Below are 25,740 nucleotides of genomic sequence, written 5' to 3'. Positions count from 1 at the left end.
ATGTGAGTCTCCTCTTTCACTTGTTAAGGTTTCTACAAAGACTATCACCCCTCCCCTCCAAACTTACTTCTATATTGTCAAGATCATCCAAAGATTCCAAAATGCTTGATAAAGGTTTTATGATTCTCAAAGATGGCACAGTACAGATGTTCAGGACTTGCCCAAGGTCACACAGTAATTCTAAGGCAGGGCTGACACTAGAACCCAGGTCTCCTGGCTGCCCATTCTGTGTTCTAGACACTATGCCATAAACAACTACTGGTAAGCGAGCATGGAGCTGAACAGCAACGTGCTGAAATCTCACACCACACCTTAAATAGGTTTGCAATATACTAGAGCAGTGGTTCTCATCCTATTTACCACTGTGAGCCGCATATGCAGCTTTCTACGTGTTATGTGGGCCGCATCCAAACAAAATATATACCACCTGTATAGCCCTGATGTCACATGGGCCGCAGCTGTGTGCTGATTGGGCCGCAAACAGCCGGCGGGCTGAGAACCACTGTACTAGAGTGATTCGGAATACCCTAGTCTCCTCATTCCCTTCTCTTTTCATGCTGTGTACCTCAATGTTGCATAGAAGGCAAAAGCCTGTATTAAACTATAGGAGAGAGAGTTAATAAAGCCCAAATACATAATCTAGCTCAAAACTCACATCTCTCCTGGCAGATTGCATTATCTTATGTTCTACTCCCTCTATGCACAGTGTTTCCTCTCCAACTATCTGAAAGCCACTGCAGTGCATTACAGTTCATTAGCCTACCTCTCCCTGGGAAAAATATTTGGTGGGGCTTCATATGAAGGCTGTTATATGAAAAGAACTGTTGTACAGTACACTGTACATAAATCAAGTTAAAGTCTAGTAGCTAATAATCACTTATGAATAAATAACTCTTATAACAGCAACAATATGCAGCCATATTTTTCATTTTCAATATGCTTTAAATAATACACTCTCATATAGCACTTGTCATCATTAGACCTCACAGCACTCTACAAAAGGAGGCTAGTATCAGTAGCCCCATTGTACAGATGGGGAAACTAAGGCACAAAGCAGTTAAATGACTTGCCCAAGGTCACATAGCAGGCCAGCAGGAGTGACACAGGTCTTGTGTGTCCCATTCCAGTGCCCTCTCCACTATACCACACTGCCCCTCAAACATTATCTCACCATGTTCTATCACCATACCTCTATATCTTAAAGTAAACATCCCATACCAGTTTTGCACTCACCAAAACTTGGCCATGCAAAATTGTTTGCACAAACAGTGGACACACAAGACTTCAACAGATATTCAGAGGGTGGGTTGAGGCCCTTTCAGAAGTTTTGCTCATAGTATGGTAACTACATTTTAGTGTCACTATTCTACACATTGCAAGGTTAATACAAACAAAACTTTAGTTCCACTGAACTTGCCTTCAGACTGTATTCCTTTTGTATGTAATTTGCAGGCTGGTAGTGTGCATAGGTTAGAGCAGTGGTTCTCAACCAGGGGTACAGGTACCTCTTGGGGCACGCAGAGGTCTTCCAGGGGGTACATCAACTCATCTAGATATTTGCCTAGTTTTACAACAGGCTACAGAAAAAGCACTAACGAAGTCAATACAAACTAAAATTTCATAAAGCCAATGACTTGTTTATACTGCTCTACATACTATACACTGAAATGTAAGTACAATATTTATATTCCAATTGATTTATTTTAGAATTCTATGGTAAAATGAGGAAGTCAGCAGTTTTTCAGTAAAATGCTGACACTTTTGTATTTTTATGTCTGATTTTGTAAGCAAGAACTTTTTAAGTGAGGTGAAACTTGGGGGTATGCAAGACAAATCAGACTCCTGACAGGGGTACAGTAGTTTGGAACGGTTGAGAACCACTGGGTTAGAGGCACAGAGTTTAAGGCCAGAAGGAACCACCAGATCATCTAGCCTGACCTGTATATCACAGGCCACCTACATCGTATAGCACCCGCACACTAAACCCAACAACTGAAATGAGACTAAAACTACTGTATTACAGACTATTACGTGACACATGCGGAGTATAGGAGGGACCAAGTTGTACCAGTGCCCAAGGCCCCTGAAATTGCAGGGAAATGATTGAGATATACCAGAGAATACTGCAAGTGACCCAGACCCCATGCTGCAGGAGAAGGCAAAAAACGCCTTAGGTTTTACAATAAACACATAGAAAGAAGACTTTAAAAAAAATTACAGGATACACAACTTGGACTTTATTTAATTCAAACTCTAAAGCAAGTGACACTATGCTATTGTTGGGTATGTTTTTAACATTGGTATTTGTTCCTTCTTCAGAACTATTTGAATTGCCAGATGAGCTATTAATTCATTACACTGTTTTACCTTCCACTGTACGGGCCTTCAAGTAATACTTAAATTATCATTGAAAGAGTAGGGGGGAAATATTTCTATTTTTTCAGTTTACTTTGGAGATCTGACAGCATTTTTCATTCAGTCAGTTTCATTGCACAGTTTTCCCTTTTGGGGGGGTTGTTTTTTCAGAGTAAAAGGGGAAGAGGAAAACAAAAGTGGAAGAGGTGTCTGTAAAAAAACACAAAAATTACCAAGGAGGATGCAGTATTTTTAACTTATTTTATGAAATTGACAAGATTTCAAACTGAGGATGTCATTTTGAGGAAAAGAGAATGAATGATCTATACCCTTTGGTTAAGCCCTTGAAGAAAAGTCTCACAGCTGCTTTCAAAGCCCTTCCTCTTTTGGCAATGGGAGTTCAGAACCCCCCACACGTCACTACTGCAAACTGCATGTGTGTTTTGAAGACTTACCAGTGGCGCCAGCGAATACATCACCCTGGGATGGACTTTCTGAGATGATAGCTGTGGCCTCCACAGTTGATGAACGGTCGAAGGTCAGAGCACCAGAAGTAGTGATCTGTCCTGAAGGAGTCACGGTGACTGGAAATAGCAGAAGCACTTTCATAATTAGTGCTCAACTCTGAAGCCTTGGTTGTTTAGCTGTTGATCTCCCTGTTCTGAATCATCCTAAGTCACAGAATTCACAGATCAGTAATTGACCTGTGTTATCAATATTTGGATAACACCTCCATCGCACAGAATGGTAAATGGAAACAAAAATCTCATTTTGGCTTCTGAATTCATTGTGCACACATCAGCTTCCCAGAGTTATGCCTCATTTTAATCTCTGAAGTGTGGTGCCCAGATCAGTCCTGCACAGTTTTATTCCTATTGCATTACAATCATTTCAAATCACTACACAACTGATGCCGCAGCACAGAAGCCAACTGAAAATAAAGCAACAGGGCTAGGAAATCCAACAAGGCAGATCTCGAATTCATGGAAACTTTAGTGAGAGCAGCTATTACTGGTCTGAGAAACTAGACTCGCCTCAATATACTTCCACTATACTTTGGGTCTTTGGACTAATATTACCGTATTTCCCGTAAAAGGTGACCAACACCACTCTGAAACAACGAACAATATGCAATGCTAAAGCCACAAAATCCTTCCATACCAAAATTCCAAAGACAGTGGACTAAGGTGTTTAGAAAGATCTTAAAACAAACCTATCTTTTTAAACTCCCCTAATCAAGCCCAAGAAAAGGAACCACACCTACCATCTTGGACTCACTCCTGTGCCTATTATATGTTCAGATAGATCTTTTCACAAAAACACACACACAAGTTTGAGAAATGGCTGCAGATACTCATTCTTGCAAGGACCGGTTACAAGATGGTGGCTACTACTAGTAACATTCAAATAGGTTCATCTTTATTTCAGAAGCTCATTTGAGCATGTTAGAGAGCCAGAGAACCTGTGTTCAGTTGTGTTTTTAAAACAAAACTGATCAACAAAAACCAATTTCTGAACCCCCTGAGCACAAGGCTTTGATCATGAGGCTGAAGTCTGCAGGATTCTGCAAGAGATCGAGTCAACCCAAATTCTGGACCTCTTCCCTTAAAATTGAACTGCTTTACATTTCAACCAAACTTCCATTTAATTGCCATATACTGCTATTGTCTATATTTTCGACAGTTAACTATTTTTCTTGGCTAATAAAAATTTTCTTTCAGACAATACAGGAATGTCTCTTCCTGGCCAACTCATTCAGTAATATTGCAATCCAAATGCAGAAACTTCACTACCAGGAAGAGACTGGAAAGTCACATACACTGAACTATGACATCATTGAAGGTATCAGGAAATGGAAGCAGACTGTTTATAAAAATGAACTTTTGTTTTCACACAAGTATCTTGGTAATCAAAAACAGTGAGAAACAAAATACAGAAAGATTACATGGTATCTAGATAGGACTTAAGTTTAATATATTCTGAGAAACCTGTTTGAAGGTGAAGATGGCCCATACAGCAGTTCTCACTAAAAACTTCCAGATTAGAGACCATTCCAGCAGCTTAGATTCTTTTAGTATGTCTCAAGAAACAGTGTGAGGCTGAATATACAGACCCTGCCTGCTCTCGGAAAGCAAAAGACCAGCATAAGGAATGGAACCCGAGTCTCCTGAAGAGCACAAAGGGGTAAATTTTCAAAGTACTATTGCTTAACTCCCACTGAAAGTCAAATCAACAGGTGTTAGGCACCTAGTTCTGGAAAATCTACCTCTAACCTCTACGGAACGAGGCCAGGGCTCCAAAGCTTTTGATGGCCTACTGGACCAAAAAACAAGGATGGGAATGGAAATCCTGGTTTCCCATGCAGCAAGAAAAAAATACAACCCAAGTTTTAGCAAACACAAAAGGTTTTCAAGATTCTTAAAAAAATGTTTTCTTTAGAAACAGACTGAACATTTTTCTACTGAGTTCGCAACTCAACTATTGCAACACTGTGCTCATGCTCAAGAACTAAGAAATGAAACTGACTAATCAGACCAGTCTAGTTTCACTGTCCAATCAAAATGACATACCAAAGCTAAACTAACCATCAAATTTATTAAAGCCTTTCCACTTGGATTCTCTAAGATGTCATTAATATGGAAATCGAGCAAAAAAGACAAAATACAATTTATCTATCATGACAATGCTCCTCTAATAAAGAACCGGCAGGTCTATTCCAGAAGGGAACTTACAAGTGGTAGCAGCAGTAGCAGGAAGCAGGGTGATGTTTTTGGGAGAGTCCTTTTTCACTGGAGTTGTCGGCAACTCGTTTTCCTTTTTTCGCCTTTTATAAGGGACAAACAATCGTACCGGGCCACTCTGAGAGAAAGAAAAATGAGCAGTTATTATAGGAGCTTTCTTATTAAGACTCTTTGTCCTTTTTCAACTTGACCATGTTTGCTCTAACTCTCCAGACACAGCTGGGAACATACTGTTTTATATGAAGCAGCTCTTCCTGAGGAACACAGAGCTAACAAACCACTGGGCTCTCCCTGCTGCTGTGTTTTGTCAAGTGCCAATTAAGACTACAGCAGAGATATTTGCTTCTTCTCTCCAGGCCAAAGAGAACAGTTAAGATGCACAATATTTAAGGTATTATTGATCTCAAGCCTTTCAATACAGCTGGTAGTGTCACTCCATGGTCAGCACTAAAGATGGTCAAAACTGAAGGCTAAGATATCACCAATGTCAGCAAAGAGCATATCCCCAAACCAGATACCCACTTGTACCAACAAAATCTCTGCCTTCCCACCCCCATTATGTTACTCACTCATGTCACACAAAATGCCCGCTCCAGCTAAAAGGGCCCAGGCTCAGCATCTTACCATCATTATCTAAGGAGCAACTCTGAACTTCAAACAGAGGGATTTCATTACCCCTTTCCTTACTCTAGTCATGAACAAAGCACACTGCATCCACAACACTCCCAACCCCTTCCTGTCTCAGGTTGCTGATGACTTAAACTCTGATGGCCATGTGACACCTTAACTGATTATCACTCAAACACGAAGCCAACACTGAAAGTTTTCAAATTAGTGGCTGTAAACTTGCAACTCACCAAGGTCATGTCATCACAGCAGGCAGCACAAGTGCATGAGGCAGCATGAGGATTTAAAATCCCATCCTGAAATTGGGAAGTTACCAGGACAGCATTAAAAGAGTCACAAACCACCCAAAGCATGAACATACTCTAGCAAAAGCAGCAAAGAGTCCTGTGGCACCTTATAGACTAACAGACATATAGGAGCATGAGCTTTCGTGGGTGAATACCCACTTCTTCGGATGCATGCAGACGAAGAAGTGGGTATTCAGCCACGAAAGGACAACTCTTCAGAAACAAAGGGAATGATGGGGAATATACCAAGGGAAGAAGAACTCCAAAAGCAAAGACAAAGGGCAGGTGAATGTGTTTAGAACAGTATAAAGGACCTCTGCCCAATTATCTGTTTAATAGTAATGCCCCATAAAGAATGCCCATAAAGAATGGGCCTCCCTTCTAACACTATGGGATGTAAAATATCTGGAGTAACCTAGTAAGAAGCAAGGGAACCACTTGTTCCCAGCCAAACAACAGTAAAAGAGGTCCGATTATAGAATTAGAAGGAGGTAATGCAGGTGGGGAGCCTTTAAGGCTATCATTTCCCCATTTCTGCCACATGAAGTTCAGAGCTGGAACTTATCCCATGGTAGCTTCTAACTGGAATAAAGCTATAACCCTTTTTGAGCTTAAGAAACATTTGGACTGACTTAACTTGGGAACCTGGCTAGGGGTTCTACCCCTTGGTCCTCAGCAAAACCAAATCACTGTTAATGAAGTGCCCTGTTGTAACATCATTTCTCTTTAATACTCCTGTGATTAGGTCAGTGTTCTCCCCCCCACCCCACGACTCATCCCTTTGACAGAACACAAGCATTTGGCCAGGACATTGGAGAGTCAGACACTGCCATCCCTTCCCCTGGAGCAGAGACAAGCACAGGCTTGGTCTTACATGAATAAGGCACTGCAGTGGCCTCCCTGCATAGCGGATGCTTCTTTTCCAATCTTTGCTGCTGGCTCTTCCTGCCATGGCTTCAAACTCAGTGGGGCTGTACCAGTTCTCCCCTTGCTTAATACATCGGCCCCGGCCTCCTGAAACAAGGTAAGAGAAGGCATCTGGTGGTTAAGAATAACTTTTTCACTTTTCTGAAGATGTAAGCACTGAAACCATCAGGTGATGAAGCAGTTAATCCACAGCATGTAAATATCTGGCACACTAGTCTAGTAGTTCCCACCCTATTAGAATAATTGTACTCATTTAAGACCTTGGCTGTATTAACCAGTGCTTACCACGTCTTGTTCATTTGTGTGTGCTTAGGCTGCTCCACATCCTAGTCTTATTAGCACCTAGATCCATGCTGGAAGAATGCACTCCTCTGTGGCACGTACAAAGCTTTCCCAGACAAATGCCATCAACTTCTCCAGAAGTAGTGCTCTTCTTTACTTTTATTTTTAAGTTTCTAGCCTTTATGGTTGTGAAGAAAAGCTTCTATATGTGAACAAAAGGGCAGCCATAGATGCCTGAATCTGCAGGCAGACAGCTCCAGTTGCGGCTGTGTCAAGATTCAGCTTCTGACACAACCAAAGAATCCGTGTGGGAGTCAGACTTCCTACTCTCCAAAGGAACAGAGTGGGGTAGCAAGAGGCCAAAGCACCCAAGAAGAGCAATATCCAAAAGAAGAAGACTGGCTTGGAAATTCTCCCCTCCCTTCATAACAGGTTTTTAAGAGCAGCACAATTAAAACAAGCACACACCAAACAAAGATGTACGAGTCACCGTCCCTCTCTTGTGGAAGGCAGGAAGGGCCTTTTTACCTGAACCAAGCCTGTTTTTATACAGGATTCCGCTGATATTCCGGCATCGCACAGGGAGTTCACTGTCATACACTGATGGGTCCCAGTTATACTTTGTGCCATTTTTTTCTTGGCCAGGTGTTAAGGGAGTGGGAGGAGACTGAGAACCTTTGGGTTAAGAAAAGAAAGATGAAACTTACTAAATGCCCACCAAACACAGCTTTGGATTTTTAATATCTGTGACACCCAGACTGTAATGCAATTAACTCAGACAGCTCGTGACTGTCCATAATGAGCAGAGAAACATACTAAATGACATATAATTTAATTTAGAGTATGCTAACAGCATCTTTCAGACCAATGAGATTGTTTAGGGTGCTTCTAGGAGCCCTGGTTAGGTATAACATTATAAAACAGAAAGAAAATAAAGGAGGCTAAATTGTAGAATCACAGAAGTGTAGGTCTGGAAGGGGCCGCAACAGATTACCTAGTCCAGTCCCCTGCACTCAAGACAAGACTACTTAATAACTAGACCATTCCTAGCAGGTGTTTGTCTAATCTGTTCTTAAAAACCTCCAATACCGGAGAGTCCACAGCCTCCCTAGGCAATTTGTTCCAGTGCTTAACCACCCTGTCAGCTAGAAAGTTTTTCCTAATGTCCAACCTAAACTTCCCTTGCTGCAATTTAAGCACATTGCTTCTTGTTAACCTCTGAGGATAGGACAAGAACAATTTTTGACCCTCCTCCTTGTAACAACCTTTTATGTGTTTGAAAACTGTTGTGTCCCCCATCACTCTTCTCTTTTCCAAATTAAACAAACCCAATTTTTTCACTCTTCCCTCATAGGTCATGTTTTCTAGACCTTTCATCATTCTGTTGCTCTCCTCTGGACTTTCTCCAGTTTGTTCGTTTCTGAAATGTGGCACCCAGAACTGGACACAATATTCCAGCTGAGGCCTAATCAACACAGTGTAGAGCGGAAGAATTTCTTCACGTGTCTTGCTTACAACATTCCTTCTGATACATCCTAGAATGAGATTTGCTGTTTTTGAACAGTGTTACATTGTTGACTCATATTTAGCTTGTGATCCACTGTGAGCCCCAGATCCCTTTCTGCAGTACTACTGCCTAGGCAGTCATTTCCCACTTTGTATGTGTGCATTAGGAAATGTATCTTAACAGATACATTCAAATGGACAGTGAAATAGTCTCCTGAGAAAATGATGAAACTCCCATTACTTCACACAATACACAGTCAACCTGTGGCACTCCTTTCCAGAGGATGTTGTGAAAGCCAAGACACTAACAGGGTTCAAAAAAGAACTAGATAAGTTCATGGAGGATAGATCCATCAATGTCTATTGGGCAGGGATGGTGTCCCTAGCCTCTGTTTGCCAGAAGCTGGGAATGGATCACTTGATGATTACCTATTCTGTTCCATTCCCTCTGAAACACTGGCATTAGCCACTGTTGGAAGACAGGATACTGGGCTAGATGGACCATTGGTCTGACCCAGTATGGCCGTTCTTAAGTTCTTATCTGAATCATTTAAAATTGCAATAGCTATGGGAGGATGGATATATTATGTATTTTCCATATCAGGTTTCTAGGAAATGTGACTTTCAAAGTTAAAGAGCTGTTGCGCCACCTTGTGCACAGAAAGAAGACTGCAGCTGCCAGTGCACACACTCGAATTAAGAAATAATCTTTAGAAACAAAGAAACAGTGCTATCTTGACATTCAAATGTCAACAGAAGGTCTTGGTGGAATCATGACCATTTGCAAAGTTTAAAATATAAATGAGTCCAGAACTAGGAGACAGAATTTATCAGTGTTGCCATCCTTTTCCAATATCAATAGTTACAATGAAAAATTCATCTTCCTGGGTGGAATGCAGAGACAAGTGAACATGAGAAAAATAAAGAAAAGGCAAGATTTTTCTGAGTGTGCTTGCGAAAGCAAACTCAAAGAATGAGTGAAAGAAATAGATTTCTTATAGAAGAAATGGGGAGAAAATAATCTTCCTTTACTCCCAGGAAGTACTTAGCTTTTGGATCTACCAACAGAATTTCAAGAGGTGACGGTTAATGCTTATAACATGATTTCAAAGAGTTACACGAGACAGTTTCTAGTTCTAAATACAGGAATAGGAAATATAGAGCTAACCCATCTGAGTGATGCTTAAAAAACAGAGCAGGATTGTGTTATACCTGGTGTGAGAGGTGCAGAGGGTCCCTTCAGCCCGGTGGTTTCTACAATGCTGCCATCTGTGTGAACCACTATCAGAGTGGCTTTTTCTGTATTCAAGCTGTCCCCAATTTGAAGAGCTGTTCTGCCAGACTACAAAAAAAATAGAGTTTTAATTAATATAATTAAAACCTCAGATATTTTTATGCCTCTCAGATTCTTCTCTCTGGACCCCTACAACTCTAATCATCATGGGAGTAGCTAAGATGGGTGTGTGTGCTTTCAAGTCAACCAAATTCTGGCCTCAGAACAGTGAATCCAAGGCTATATGCTTCAGTTCACCAGCGCTACATGGGGGGACATATTCAGAGTGAGCTAGCTGTGTAACTTAACTTTATTGCTGGTTATGTTGCTAAATTCCTGCATGTTGTAATGAAGAGTCCCACTTTGACCTTAACACAGCCTGAACATGAGTTGTACTTACCCTGAGACATTACATAGGGCATTATCAGCATAGGGTCCACAACATTCTAAAGGAATTAAAAAACAACAACCCTTAACTTACCAGCACATGTCCAGATATAGATGCAGCATTTGCCACCGATGTGGTAAAGACATTGTCTGCAGAGGCACCCACATTGGCTACCGTTACTGTTGTCACTTCTACAACATAAAACAGAAGTGAACTTAATATACTGCTGTATCCACAGAACCTGATTAAAGCTAAAAGGGGAGAAAATACAATTATGTTCTTTTTTCCCCTATATGATTTCCAATTTTTTTCCAGGTCCTCCTTCCCACCTCCTTGAGAATAAGATCATCCACAGAGGACATTCCCAACTTCACTTCTGATGTCACCTCTGGAAAACTTTTCAAAGAATCTAAACTAGAAATAAATGTCTTTCTGATTATTGCTATCTATCTTCAAAACTGGCTTGGGCTTATCATTTGAACACTCTTGAGGCTGAGACAGTATTTAACAGCATGTGATGAACTAGGAGGAAAAATGAAGCTGCTTCAGTGTGCATGAGAACTGTAAAAGGGGATTGACTTACAAACCTAAAGATAAAAGGAAGAGAAAACCTCAGACTCTCTGCCTCTCAGTCTATATATTAATTGCTACCACTTCAATAATATCATGATAGACCAACTAGCACATCAGCTAGAATGTATCCAATTTTTAAAATTATATTATGCATAAAATTTGATAGCATATTTAGTTATGGAAAGTCTTCCAGATTGTCTCTCTCCTGCTGCTGCCTATAAAAATTTGCTTTTAAAGAAAAATTGGTATAAGTTAATAGATGCTCATGGTTTATATCAACTTCTGTTTATGCATAAAGTACAAGATATATACAAACCCTTATGAAAACTTAGCTTCTTAACTAAGGGAATCAAGATGGGTGTTGTATGGTATATATGTGGGGCTTCACAAAGTAAGTCCTACAACAAAAGTTGGTCAAAAAGAGAGACAAGCTTCCAAGCCACACAGAGCTCTTCTTCAGGTCCTGTCTCTCTAATATCCTGGGACCGACACTGCTAGAATTATACATACAAAATTTGTAAAGGAACAGCTGTTCAGAGCACATACAGAATACTTAGGTTGAATCCTGCTGCCATATTTTATGGCATACACCCAAAAAAAGATTTCTGTATTCCGGGAATGGAAAGGCATGAAAAACAACACCTAGACAGCCGTGCATCAAGATTGAGAGCTAATTATGGGTAATCGTGGACGTATTAGATTTTTATCGGTAAACATCGATTTTACTTTTCACACACAAACTGATGAAAAATTTTAAGCATAATTGTAATTTACAAATAGGCAAAGTAAGAAATATGCTGCTTAACAGCTTATTACAATTTAAGGATATTTACTTTGTATACTTCGATGTGTGGTGTTCACAATTTGTGTGTTAATGATTGTAAAGCTTTACTTTTTGAATCTCAATGTCTATTGTCATTAAACAATTACTGTCTGATCCCTCCCTTAATTTCTCACAACTATGAAAATCTGAATAGATTAAAAAAAAAAACCATTGATATTAACCACTGAAATTATGTAAAAAATTAAAATTGAATTCTATCAAGCCTGATCATGGGCTAAAATCTCTGCTCCTGGCTGCATGGCAGATCTTGTCTCCAATATTTTGCATTTGTTTGAGGAGGCAAAACTCCCACAGTGAGCAGAAGGTCAAAGTCAAGATCTGATGTGCAGAAAGAAGCCTCTTACTCAAGGGGGAAAAAGGTGTATAGTTTACTTGTGAAGGCAGGATGTTGCCGCTGCATCTGAAGAAGTGGGTTTTTTACCCATGAAAGCTTATGCCCCAATAAATCTGTTAGTCTTTAAGGTGCCACCGTACCCCTCAGTGTTTTTGTGAAGGCAGTGTGGACTGAAGTACTGAGCAAAAGGTAGGATTATCCTGGAGTCTATGTCATGTGATGACACCTCCAGGAATAAGTCCAACCAAAATTGGCAACCTTAACAAAAGGTTGGGAGTCTGACAGTATTTACTGCTAATTCTGAATTTGCTACTTATTTGCTGTGTGGCTTGGGATAAGTTACTTCACCGGTCTGACTCCCCAGCTGTAAAACAAGGATAACCGTGTATCTCGGCTGGGGCTGGGAGGACTGGCTGCCAGGTCTTGTGGCACTGACAAGATGCACGGGGGGGGTGGCAGGCTGACCGTGTGGGTAACGAGCACCCTGGCTGGAACAGACTGGAGGGGGAAAGCGGCGGACAGCAGCAAGTCAAACCCAGCAGCGCAGCTGAACCGAGGCGGCCCTTTCCCTCAGAAGGACCCGGGTTCGCCCCGAGCCCCAGCGCTGGGACCTGCCGGGAGCTGGTCCAGGGACGCCCCAGGCGGGGGAGGGAGGTGCGGGGCTGACCTCGAGTAACTGACCCCGGGGCCCGGCTCACCGGCGGGAAGGGCCGGCCCGGCGCGCGCGGGGCGGTACCGGCCGCAGCGCGTGCCAGAGCGGAAGGCGCGCCCGCGCGGCGCTCTGTGCGCATGCGCCGCGCTCTGACCTGCGAAGGCGGCGGCAGCCTCGTCCGCGCTCGGCAGGGACTCGGCTCCCATCTCGATGTGTTCGGCATCCGCCGCCATCACGGTCACCGCCGTCACCTGCGCCGCTGCCTCCTCCTCCTCGGGCTCCGCCTCCAAGCCCGCCGCCTCCGCCCGCTGGTGCTCGGATCCTTCCGCGGCCACTGCTGCGGCCACCGCCGCCGCAGCTACTGCCGCCGCCTCGGCCAAGCCCAGCTGCTTCACCGCCGAGTCCGAGTCCTCCATCCGAGCCCGCCCGAGGCGGCGGTAGCCGGGAGCCGAGCCCGGCCCGAGCCTCTCCGATCTCACACGAGCCCGATTCTCAGATCCCCGGGCGGGGCGCGGCGCTACCCCACAATGCTCCGAGTTTCCCCGAGCGATCCCGAGTCCTTCCGAAAATAGCCGAGCACTGCCGAGAGCGAGCAGTCGAACTGTACCGTGTCGGCTCCGAGCCTGACCGAATCCCTCCGAGCTCGCCCGAATGCCGCTGCAGGCGAAGGAGCTGAGTTCGACTGAATCCCCTGCCCCTCCCGCGTGATCCGAATGCGGACCGATCCGGGCACCCGAGGGGAGTCGAACTCCTCCGTGTCCTCGCCAGTCTCGCCCGAACAGCAATCCGAGCCTGGCGGGGGGAGGGACCCGAACCTTTCCGAGGCGATTGGAGGCTAGAGCCGATTAGAGTCGAGCCTGCCCGAGTCCTGCCAGCGAGGAGCCGAGCCGAGCCCCCTCCGATCTCACCCGAATGGCCGGGCTGGCCGGGGAGCCGAACGGACAGCGCCCGAGTCAGCCCGAAGCAGAACGAACCCGGCCGAGCGCGCGGGACGCCCGAAGGGCTCCGAGGCGGCCCGAAGGCCGCGGGGCTGAAGGGGAAGTGGCGAGCTCCTCTCCGCCCTCACAGCGCGCGAGAATAAGCGGCAATGGCCGAAAGCGCCCGAAGCCCGAGCGGCGCACGGGATGCCGGGATGCTGGAGGACTGAGGGGTGGCGAAGGGAGGAGAGAGAGGGGGGGCGGACATGGCTGCTGTTAGGAGAGGTGAGCGGACGCGTTGCCATCGTTACCGCGAGCTCCGTGGCCGGTGGGGCGGGGTGACGGTTCCCAGCGAGACGGGGTTCGGGGGGGAAGGGTTGTCCCTGCCGGGATGATGGGTCTCGTCCCTCTGTTGCAGCGTTGCCATGGTTACGTCGCCGCGACAATCAACTCCAGCCGGCGCGTGGCACCGGAGGCGATCGGGGTTATTACCGCGGCCGGCAGGCTCGGGTGGGCAGCGCTGGTCAGTGTGAAACTTAAACGGGTAGAGAAATGGGATGGCCCCGTAACAAGCCGCGACGAGCGTTCAGACGGGAAGGGAATGTGAAGCGATTCCGGAGTCAGCCCAGGGCTGGGGGGGCAGAAAAGGGGGGGCGCGGCAGTGCACTGCGACCTCCCTTTCCGGAGAGACCGGCTGAGTGAGCTCGTCTTAGCCCAGCTCGCTCCCACGCTCACTGCTGCCAGGCCCCCCTGCTAACTCCCCAGGCCACCCTGGACCCTGCGTCCCCCTGAAGCACAGGGCCCCCCAAAGCGTGGTAAGCCCAAACATTGGCGGAGCCGGGCCCACGTTCCTACATATTGGTGGAGCATGGGCACCACAGGCCCATGTAATTCGCTGCCTATGGAGAGAGATGGAGGGTGTCTAAGGGTACAATGGGTGGTGAGTATCTGGAAGAGGCAGGGGTTAGCTGGTGTCTGGAAGAGATGGAGAGAAAGGGTTGTCCCTGATTCATTCTCACCAGTCCCCAGTGCATACCCCTGTTGTGAGCAAGCACCAGATGGCTGCAAAGGGACAACCAGAATTTTATTGAGTGGGCCCAGGAGGGGCTCACTGCATATGGGGTTCCCCTCCTTCACATTGCCCTGATTCTTTCCCCCTCCCCCCCCGCAGCAGGGTGGGTTAGATGGGTCAGGGGTTCTGAGGGGGGGCAGTTGGGGGGCAGGAAGTGGGAGGAGGCGGATAGGGGGCAGGGACCAGGCTGTTTGGGGAGGCACAGCCTTCCCTACCCGGCCCTCCATACAGTTTTGCCCCCCCAATATGGCCCTTGGGCCAAAAAGTTTGCCCACCCCAGTGCTATAACATATAATGAGGTAAAGCAAGGGAAAGAGATGCTGCAGCAGTGAACTAGCTGTAACGGATGAATGCATTATTAACGATCAGTCAGTAAAATGTCCCATGCCATACATTTTGTAACTGGCAAAACTCTCCTTGACTTCAGTAGTAGCAGAATTTGCTTATTACAGCATTCCTGGCTACTTTTAGAGTGAGTTAATCAGTATTACATTGTTTTTCATTATTTTAATTTAATATGAATAAAAGAAATGTAAACAGTTACACCCAGCCTCCCAACTGACCTTTGCTGAATGGGGTATCCTTCATTTTATGATTAATAACAATATTTTATACTTATATTAGCACCTTCCTGCTGAGTATTTCAAAGCACTTGACAAACAATGAGTGAAGCCTCTCAATACCTTTGTGACAAAGGTAAATTATCTTCATTTAACATATGTGGAAACAAGTACAAAGGACCAGATATTGCTGTGTATCAGTTTAAATCCAGAAGGACTCTTATCAAATAAGTAGAGTTTCCCTTGATTTAGAGTGGTGTAACTGAGAGCAGAATTTGACCCAGCGACAGTAACTGGCTTGTCCAAAGTCACATTAAGAAGTTGATAAGTTAGCTAGAAATAGAAGCCAGGACTCCTGGCTCCTCTTCTCATGGCATACTTCTATACTAGCAAAGTAAGATCTGTATTATAGCAGCTGCTAAAAACGGTGCAGCTGGATGAGTGCTAAGCTGCTAGTAGATCCGGTTACACTTGCTATTCTTTCACTGTTATAAGTACTTCATTAAAAAAGCCTAACACTGTTCTTTTAATAAGATTGCAAAGTCAAGCACTCAGAAGTTGGGAAATGCCAGATTTAAGGATGGTCATGCAACCTTAGTTCAGCTCCCTTATGTATGTATTATGATACAGTATTTAATTACATGATCACATACTATTTTTTCTTATACTATTGCTACAGCTTCCCAGAGTGTGCTCAGTCATTCTGTGGGGATGGTGCATGTGCTGTCCAATCATACACAGGAGCTGCCAGGGGCTGGAGCATGTGCAATACAAACAAAATCTGTGGAGAACTTAGTAGCCAACGTCTAAGAAGACTCAGTTGACTATGTGTGAACTGAGATTTTTCAGTGACTCATAACTTGGTCCTACTTGGGTGTTTTTTCACAGCAACAACAAAAGGCACATTCCTGACAGCAGGTGACCCCGTCAAATGTCCAGTCCCAATCCAAAGCAAGGAGGTGTGAAAGCTTCTTTAAAAATGATAATAATTTTACAACCAGTTCATTAACATGGACAACATGAATTTTTTCATGCTCTCATTCTCCAAAACAACTGAACCATTTTAGCTGAAAGTTTAAAAAAAAAAAAAATCTGTTTGAGGTAGATGCCTGGCATGGAAAGTTTCAACCTGAATGGTTTAAGTTTGGCAAAGATATAAGTAAGTGAAAACAGGGTCTTATAATGGGAAGCGTTGGGCAAACCTAGTTATCGGCATTGCTACCTGCACCACCTATAATACATTTTTGGTATCAGAAATGCTGAATCCTGAAACAGTTTTGTAGAAAATGGGCCAAATTCTGTCTTCAAATATGCATGCGCACAGTGTTCTTTAAGAAAATTTGGCAGGGGCTACATTTAAAAAACTCACTTGTTGGGAACAGACTTTATGGACTTGGTTCTGTATTTGTTCAGTATATCAAACTCCCAGTAAAGTCAGTGGGATTCTGCTCATGGAGTATCTGCACGATCCGGCACTAGGGGCACAATTTTCAAAACTGTTTTCTTAAGACACACATGCACCTCAAGCATATGTACATACAAATAGGCCCTCAGGACAATATGGCAGATAGATAACCATGCTCCTAAGAGCCCACTAGTATATATGAATGTGGGATTTGCACCATGTTTGTATCCTTTCTTGAAAACAGGAGTTAGTGAGCCAGATTCATACCTGGTATAAACCCATTGTCTTCACTGGAGTTACATCAAAGATAGAGTCGGCCCATATTTAAGCATCGTTATTTAGGCCGTTGAAAGCAAAGTGATCTTGCACTTGGCAGTCTAAACTAATTTAGAATAATTGAAAATTAGATGTCAAGTTTCATAATTGAAAGTGGATATGTTATTACTAGATTACTAATTACTATATAATTACAATACCTATCTCACAAATGTGTGTTGTCAGGCATAAGCAATTAATGTTGGTGAAATGTATTGAGATTCTATAGATGCTAAGTAGGGTTATTAGGTATTATATCATTTGTCCTTGGTACAAATGTAGGAATATGGTTAATGCTTACTTGTGGGCTAATGACAATGGTATACGGTTTTGTGGTTAGAGCAGGGAACTGGGAATCAGCGCTCTGGGTTCTGTACCTAGCTCTTTCACCGACTCACTGTGTGATCTTTGGGCAATTCCCTAAAGGCTTGTCTATACAAAAAATTGTACTGCTTTATCTAGCCCAGTATAATTAAAGTATTACAACCTCTGTAATAAGGAGTCAGTTATAGAGGTGTGTGGCCAGAGTCCCAGGGGAGCCATACGGAGGTTACTCAATTAGGGTGAACTACAAAGAATGGGGCAGACAATCCCCAAAGCTGGTGGATATTACAATACTTAGATTTACCAAGTCAGCACAAATCCGCTTCTATAATACTTTACCGTTACTCGGAAGCCAACAACACAGTTTCCTTAAAGTAACCCAGTCTTAGGCCTCCACCCAGACACCCAAGTCAAATATGATGAGGGTTACTGAAAATCTTATTCATCATATAATAAAGTTCTGCCAATCCCAAAGGATCGGCCACACCATCTCCCAGGTTAATGAATATTTCAGCTCTTACCCAAATACGTGTTTACAGCCAATTCTTATTAACTAACCTAAAATTTATTAAAAAAGAAAAAAGAGTATTGGTTAAAAGATCAGTATGCATACAGACATGAGTACAGTTCTGAGATCAGATTCATAGTAGAGATGGTGAGCTTTGTAGTTGCAAAGATTTCTTTCAGTATTAGTCCAAGGCTGTAGTCCTATGTCCATATTCAGGGTGATCCAGATGGGACTCTGGAGATCTCAGTCTTAGGACTTAAACTTCCCCTGCATGAAGCATCAAGCAGATCTGAGATAAAAAGGATCAGGACCCAAGACCTGTATAATATAGTACCAGGCCTTCTTTTGATAGCTTGGAGTCCTTAGGTGAGCAATAGGCAATCATGGAGACTTTGAAGTAGACCTATTTCCTAAGCATCACTGGTAATTAGCTACATGGCTTAACATAAGGCAGTTGCCTGTTTTCCACCATTCACAGGTGATTTGCTGTACATTTCAAAGAGAGATGAATACAGTGATATCACTATGTTTACAGTTCATTTAAATGATATTTCCTTTTGATGTCTGAATTAACAGAATACAGCATAGACTGGGACTCTCAATTACATTGTTAATCTCTAACAATATATATGTAAACACACAAAAACACAAACATTATCTACCAATATGTCCCTAAAAGTTGAATCTGGGTCAATTATCCTGCAAGCTGCTTAACCCTTTCTGGCCATGCGTCATACGGTGTATTTTAGGTTTGTTTACAGATGGAATTCCAGAATAAGAGCTATCGCTATTCCAGAATAAGGGTATCCATACATGGAGTTATTGCACTTTAAATTAACACTCTACCTTAAGATGAAACAAGTTTCAAGTGTAGACAAGCCCTTTTTCCTGTTTGGGGAGTAAGCGATCCACACTAGAGGTTATTCTGGTATAACTATTTTGGTAAGAAATCACACCCTTAACTGACATTTATATCAATACAAAATTTGCACGTAGTCCAGTCCTTAGGCCCCAATCCTGCAAAGACTTCCACATCAGCTTAACTTTACATATTGTAAGTAGTCCCATTGAAGTCAATGTGTAAAATTAAGCAGCAGAGGCATAAATCTTTGCAGGATGAATGCCTTAATCACAAAGTGCCTAAGTTTTGCCTTCTGAAAAATGGGGCTAATACTCACAAGAGATTCTCAATTCTGTATGTACCTATGGAGTGCTAAGGTGGATAACAATGGACAAGTGAGCTTTCATTAGGTCAATACTGCCACACTTCAAGAAAATTTAAATTTGTGTTTTACAGAGAAGTTAGATTAGACACTTTCAGAAGAATTATTGTTTGGCTCATACATTTCTTTTTTTTAAATTGCATTGTGTTAAGGATTTATCTGGGCTTTCAATGATTGGTTGTAAGGGGAGCGTGGTTAGAAGGAATTATCATTTGAGATGGGGATAAGGGCAACATTGTGGTGGTTGGGGCCATGGGTTTGACTTAATCAACCTTTGGTTGTAATTTAACAACAGATGACATATTTTGATTCCCCCGCATGCTTCCCTGGTTCTTGTACAGTTCAGAAACGGAAATATCATCAGGTGATTCATGATGAGTGCCGTGAAGGTACAGATACACAATAATATTTGGTATCTATATAGTGCTTAAAGTTTTCAAAGAGATGTACACACCAGAGAAGGTGGGTTCTCTCCATGAAGGTTTCACAGAATGACTTTAGGGTTAATGTATCCTAAAACAAGTTATTTTCTAAATCTGAAGTAGTTGATGTGGAAAAATTTCAGTCATTTGTGCATTTTGCAACATTGTTGGTAGCAAAAATGTAGGCTGATTTTCTCCTAATTATTCCTTATTTTCCCTCCGAGGGCAGGAAGAACTTCATCAGTTGTATCCTTTTGGACATCCCATCCCTTGCACTGGGGGATGACATGCAAGATCACTGTCTAATAAGTTTGCACAATGTTTATATTAGCATAGTTTTCACTGGTATCCTTTTTTGTGTGGCATCAACACCATCTGTTTGAGCTACTATTGGTAGGTGATAGCTTCTAAAGGTACGTCTTCACAGCAGAGTTATCCCAGGCTCCTACTTGGGTATTGCTGCTACCCCAACACCCATACACACATGAAGCCCTCTTGCATGAATATACTTATGCTTTCAGCCTGGGCTAGCTGGCTGGTCTGGTGCTATAGGCTAATGGTCAAGTTCTGCTTTCACTGGTACTGGGTAACCCACCCATTTTGCAATCAGGGCGCAGGCTAAACCAGTCAAATGCCAACAGTCCGACTCCTCTGATGCTTTCCCAAAATTTCCTCTCCCCTATGTGTTGAAAAGGACAGACAAGTTATCTTACAGTTTACTGGGAAAGAATCATGGAGTGAGTCAGCTTACAGCAATGCTAAGAACCATGGGATATGCCCCTAGAAGTCCTAGCAACACATGAATCATTGTGGAGCAAAAACAACAAGGAGTCTGGTGGCACCTTAAAGACAAACAGATTTATTTGGGCATAAGCTTTCGTGAGTAAAAACCTCACTTCTTCGGATGCATAGAGTGAAAGTTACAGATGCAGGCATTATATACTGACACATGGAGAGCAGGGAGTTACTTCACAAGTGGAGAACCAGTGTTGACAGGGCCAATTCAATCAGGGTGGATGTAGTCCACTCCCAATAATAGATGAGGAGGTGTCAATTCCAGGAGAGGAAAAGCTGCTTCTGTAGTGAGCCAGCCACTCCCAGTCCCTATTCAAGCCCAGATTAATGGTGTTGAATTTGCAAATGAATTTTAGTTCTGCTGTTTCTCTTTGAAGTCTGTTTCTGAAGTTTTTTTGTTCAATGATAGTGACTTTTAAATCTGTAATAGAATGACCAGGGAGATTGAAGTGTTCACTTACTGGCTTATGTATGTTACCATTCCTGATGTCTGATTTGTGTCCATTTATTCTTTTGCGGAGGGACTGTCCCGTTTGGCCAATGTACATGGCAGAGGGGCATTGCTGGCACATGATGGCATATATGTGGAGCAGTAACTCAGGTATGGTTTTGCAATGTGGCTGCTCACATCCAGGGTAGGTTAAGCCAGGGGCTGTTCATCTGAATGAAGACATACCCTAAGTCAGTGATGTGTAGAGGAGTAATGGAAAGAGAGTTGAAACAAAAAACAGTCACCATAGATCCATCGTCTTTAGAGGTGTATGTGGGAGATTAGAGGAGAAGGAGGGAGTGACAGGTTGGTCCATACTAGATTAGGTTTGTAGACTGAGCCACATGAAATCCATGCAGCACACACCCCTGAGACTTGACATTACATAGCTGACAAGAGGCGCCAAAAGAGCATTGTAGCGCGCTCTTTGTCTCTCTTTCTTCTCTGGTTAATTCCTGGTGCTCCACCCTCCCTTTTCCCCTACTCTCCGCCCCCTCCCCCTCCCAGGGGGGTAACCTCCTAAGAAAAGAGACAGACACCTTATTCTTCAAAGACTTCTGCTACTGGAATTTCTCCAGCATTTCTGCTCCACCTTCCTTCAACCAGAAAAACAGGAAAACCAAGTTCTGCCTCATTAAAATTAACATGCTTACATGTTTGGGAACTGGACTACGCCCATGACTTGCAGGTTTTCTCATCCAAAACTGGGTGGGCACCAACGCTAAAATAATTTGTATGTAAACTTAATATCATCTTAAACTTGGGGGACAATAGAACTAAATGGCCACTAGAAATCCATGCCGAATTCTCTCTTGGTTGAAATAGGTGCAGCTCCATGACAGCAGCAGAGATTTTGGCGCCTATATTTTACTGAAGCATTTGAAATGTAGATCACATTGGGCTCCTGTGGTTTTCCCACCTTTAAACAATGCATAATAAACAAATGAAACAGACTACCAAGGAAATACAAATGAAATACATGCCTGCTGGCTAGAAGAGACTTTCCCCAACATACACACTCTTGTAATATTGATCTAATTGGAAAATTGGTGAGAAAGGCTGATGCAGAGGTTAGGGCACTAGCCAAGGATTTAAGAGACCTGGATTCAAGATCTTGTTCTACCACAGACTTCCTGTGCAACCTTGTGCAAGTCACTATTTGCCTAGTGCATCAGTTCCTCAGCTGTAAAATTAGGAATAATAGGATTTGCCGGGGTGTTGTGAGGATAATATCCTAAAGATTGTGAGGTGCTCAGAGACTATGCTAATGAGGGCCATGTTAACACCTAATCTAGCTAGAACTAAGTATTAAAACAGACAAGAAACCAAAAAGCTATTGTCCTAAATTCATAGTATTTGGAATCTCAACGGATTTTAGGTATTTCCAATATATCAACCACCTTGGTATCTTAAGTGCCAATATAAACATGTACGTGCATAGATTGCTGTGGAAAATAAGGGATAGTAACATTTTGATGTTAATATGCTGTGACCAATAGTTTATAAAATAGATTGACTGCATTACTGTTACAGATCCTTAATAACATTTGTCAGCTGTCGTCTGTTCCCTTACAGATCCTGTTCTATTTAAATGGATTTTATTACATCTTTTATTTCTTGGCAACGCTTCTAATGATTATTTATAAAAGTAAGTTACTTTATACATATTCTAAACACAAAACTCAGCTGTGTGCGTGTTATATTGTGATGACTTGATGTACTTAGTGGTTTTGGTTTGTTTACGCTTTGCTATTCAACAGGTCAAGTTTTCAGTTATCCGGATAATTACTTGGCTCTCGATCTTGCGCTGCTGTTCATTATGGCCACTCTAGAAGCAATCCGATTATACTTGGGTATGTTGATCTTAATTATCATTGTACACTTTAAGACGGAATGTTTGCCTCATAGTCTTTACACATTAATCATGTTATGAATGTGGATGTCAAAACTTGCTGATTTAGCAGCATAACCAATTATTTTACAGACTGTTAAACATGTATGTTGTTAAACATTAATTGATTGATCGATCTGTATTGCCAGAAGGGCAAATGATAATAGTTATATGTTGGTTAAATATAATTTTTAAGTACCACTAAAAAGGGACAGATTCACAGAGAACAAGAACTGCTGGAAATGTAACACTATTTATAAGTATGTATGTTGTGGGAGAGAATAAAGCTCAAAATACAGAGGCCCTGATTCTACTGAAGGGCTCCTTTATACTGCTCCAGCAGCATAAAAGCGGTCAAGTGGCTGGAAATAGCCCCCAGCGATTACCCAGTACAGAAGATTTAATTGAGCAACCTAGAGCTGCCACAATTGTTCCACACCCCTCCTTTTTGCAGCCCTCATTTCCAGCACTACACTTGGAGGGCAAGGTATGGGGCAGGAGGGACTCTCACCTTGACTATGGCCCCTTTCCATTGGGTTAATGGGCTAGAGTGGCATAAAGGGACATATAAGCCTTGGTTCCAACCCCCACTGTAGGCATTACTGAGTCAGTCCGAAGGGTTTTGTGTTTGTTGGGGTTGGGGATTAATTTTTTTTATATGCCAGGTGTTCTTGAGACATTTATACCACCATACACCGTGGGCTGCTGCTGAATTCAGCTAGGTTACATCAGGGATGAATTTAGCCTATTGTCTTCATTTTATAGTTAAAATGTGCCTAAAAGTAAATTCTCTGTATATGTGCTCAGAGCCTGTTCGATGAAAATATTTTATAAATAGAAAAATAAGTTCCAAGTCTGAGGCAATTAAAAAAGAAATAACAAAACTATTGACCCTTAAACTGTCTTGGACATAAGGTACAGAATTTTAACAAAGATGCTTAACAATTGGAACAGATGACTAAGATGTGGTACATTCTCCATTACCTGAAATATTAAAATCATATTTGGATCTCTTTATAAAAGATACACCCTAGTCCAGTGGTTCTCAAACTTTTTTTTCCCCACTTACCACTTGAAAGTTGCTGAGGGTCTTGGTGGACCACTTAATGCTCTTTCCAAATGTTGTTTATACCGTTAGCTAACTATTGTAAAGCGCTTTGCATAAAAGCACTGTATATAAAAAAAAATTAACTTTTTTTGTTCTACAAATGAAAGCACACAACTAATTTTTTAATATCAGTAGTCTTACCTTTCGAATGTGATGGATGTGCCCTCTCTCCCCTGCCGCGGCAGCCCCCGAGCTGGGCCTGAGAAGGGGGGGGTCTCTCCCCCACCACAGCACCCAGAGTTGAGGCTGGGAAGGAGGGCTGTCTCTCCTCAGCAGCCACAGCCCTGGAGCTGGGGAAAGTTGCCTCTTTCTCTGGCCGCTGCAGCCCTGCACATCCCAAATTCCCCCCACCCCCTCTTCTCACCCTATACCCCCTCCCACCTACCCCCTAGTCCCCCCAAGGTCACCACCTCACCTTACATGTGCGTCTTCCCATGGTCCAAGCACCTAATTAGTGGAGCCACGCCTGCACGGCTCCAATTTTTAAGTGGGTGGCCCTTCATTCTGTTGTGTGCGGCTGCCCAGGCGCGCACCTTAGATGGAACTATCCGCGGACCACCTGACTGGAGCTCGTGGACCAGTGGTGGTCCGTGGACCACAGTTTGAGAACCTCTGCACTAGTCAACAAGTTGTCAGGCTAGATGCAGGAACCATGTGGTGAAATTTAATGGCCTTTCAAGCAACAGGCCAGACTAGATGATCGTAATGATCACATCTAACTTTAAAATCTATTAATCTGGGGGAAATAATGTAGGAGTTGTGCGTAGGGCTTGTCTACATGTGCTGCGTGGATTTTCCAAACCCTTGAGCGATGTGGTTATACCGACATAAGTCTGTAGTGTAGACCAAGTCTTAGAGTACCAGTAGATTGTCTTTTCTCCAAACTACCATCCTGGTCAGTGTTGAAATGACCGTGCTCATCTGTCTTTGGATTTGTTCTTAAGCTTACAGTCAATGGCCTCGATTCAGGAAGGCATTTAAGCATGTACTTAAGTCCTATAGACTTCAAAGAGTCCTAAGCATGTACTTACAGTTAAACATGTGTTTAAGTGCCCTTACTGAACAGAGCTGCTCTCCTGGGTGGGACCCAAGACATTGTCCCTGTAAACAGTCAAAGAATCATGTAACCATTTTGTCTCCTCAAGGTACAAAGGGTAACCTGACAGAAGAAGAGGTTCCACTAGGGGTCAGTCTCGTGATTACTGTTGGCAGCATAATGTTGTCTGTCTACTTCCTGGTGTGGGAGACTTACGTGCTAAAAGCAGACGTCATTATTAATGCTATTCTTCTTTTTACATATGGGCTTGAGGGACTACTACAGATCATAGCCATTGCTGCATTTGTCAGCTAAATCTCTGCTGCTCAGAGTTGTAAGGTACATCTGCTTCCAACATTTCTTCAGTAAAGAGACAACATGCATCTTTAAAGTCTAAAACTATTTGGTTTCACTTTCTCCAGTGTAAAATACTGGGAGGAAACTCATCCTTATATTACAGGGTTTACTATAGCCCTATTACAGCACAGCCCCCCATGAATAACCAGCTAAAATATTCTGTACAGTAGCTCTGTTCCACTGTTTGACTAAATAGTTCATTTAGTGACAATGGCCCTGCTTCAGGAAAACACTTAAGTACATGCTCCGCTTTAAGTCTGAGTAATTCCATTGCAGTCAATGGGAGTGCATCTGGGCTTAAAGTTACACACATAATCAAGTGTATTCCTGCATTGGGTCCATGTACTGACCTGCTGTGCCTAAAGACGTACATGTGTATTTAATCAAAATTCTGCGTCAGATATTTGTATCCAATTCAGAACAAATGTAAACCAGCATATTACTCTAATTGTATGTTGGTGCAATGCCATTGATTTTAATGAAATCACACTGGCATAAAACTGGAGTAATGCAGAGGAGAATCAGGCC

The 25,740-nt window shown here is 43.0% G+C and overlaps 2 protein-coding genes across 10 annotated transcripts in view; one reads left to right on the top strand and one right to left on the bottom strand.

Annotated features, from left to right (window-relative positions):
* The window catches only part of DEAF1 (DEAF1 transcription factor), a 45,362-nt gene extending 31,678 nt beyond the window's left edge, over positions 1-13,684 (bottom strand). For all 3 annotated transcript variants that reach the window (XR_008444769.1, XM_054026650.1, XM_054026651.1), the window contains exons 1-8: positions 12,944-13,684; positions 10,480-10,577; positions 9,938-10,067; positions 7,748-7,894; positions 6,885-7,024; positions 5,954-6,019; positions 5,088-5,214; positions 2,811-2,939 (exon numbers count right to left, since the gene is read on the bottom strand). Coding sequence is in view for 2 of the 3 variants with exons in the window: in XM_054026650.1 (XP_053882625.1) it covers positions 2,811-2,939; positions 5,088-5,214; positions 5,954-6,019; positions 6,885-7,024; positions 7,748-7,894; positions 9,938-10,067; positions 10,480-10,577; positions 12,944-13,205 (1,099 nt within the window). In the remaining variant the exon portion in view is untranslated. The remainder of the gene's footprint in view (positions 1-2,810; positions 2,940-5,087; positions 5,215-5,953; positions 6,020-6,884; positions 7,025-7,747; positions 7,895-9,937; positions 10,068-10,479; positions 10,578-12,943) is intronic.
* A 144-nt stretch (positions 13,685-13,828) lies between these two features.
* On the top strand, positions 13,829-25,199 carry TMEM80 (transmembrane protein 80). Of its 7 annotated transcripts, none has more exons than XM_054026653.1 (6): positions 13,878-13,991; positions 14,125-14,229; positions 19,765-19,781; positions 22,375-22,468; positions 22,581-22,673; positions 24,965-25,199. In XM_054026653.1, exons 1-6 carry the CDS (start codon positions 13,973-13,975, stop codon positions 25,168-25,170), a joined length of 534 nt encoding a protein of 177 aa, XP_053882628.1. In that variant the 5' UTR covers positions 13,878-13,972; the 3' UTR covers positions 25,171-25,199. The 7 variants fall into 7 exon arrangements, with proteins under 7 accessions (XP_053882627.1, XP_053882628.1, XP_053882632.1 ...); XM_054026654.1 differs by lacking the exons at positions 13,878-13,991; positions 14,125-14,229 and adding exons at positions 14,415-14,521; positions 15,403-15,474; XM_054026655.1 differs by lacking the exons at positions 13,878-13,991; positions 14,125-14,229 and adding exons at positions 14,581-14,646; positions 15,403-15,474.
* The last annotated feature ends 541 nt before the right edge of the window (positions 25,200-25,740 follow it).

This window comes from Malaclemys terrapin, chromosome 4, assembly GCF_027887155.1.
Source record: "Malaclemys terrapin pileata isolate rMalTer1 chromosome 4, rMalTer1.hap1, whole genome shotgun sequence".
In the NCBI taxonomy this organism is placed as follows: domain Eukaryota; kingdom Metazoa; phylum Chordata; order Testudines; family Emydidae; genus Malaclemys; species Malaclemys terrapin.
The sequence above is the reverse complement of the archived record's forward strand: the minus strand, read 5'-3'. Positions and strand labels throughout refer to the sequence as shown.

Excerpts from the sequence above, each read along its gene's own strand:
- TMEM80 (XM_054026652.1), top strand. The coding sequence starts at position 13,914 with ATGCCGGGATGCTGGAGGACTGAGGGGTGGCGAAGGGAGGAGAGAGAG. Across the intron at positions 22,469-22,580 it reads TCTAATGATTATTTATAAAA|GTCAAGTTTTCAGTTATCCG; the intron begins GTAAGTTACTTT and ends GCTATTCAACAG. Across the intron at positions 22,674-24,964 it reads AGCAATCCGATTATACTTGG|GTACAAAGGGTAACCTGACA; the intron begins GTATGTTGATCT and ends TGTCTCCTCAAG.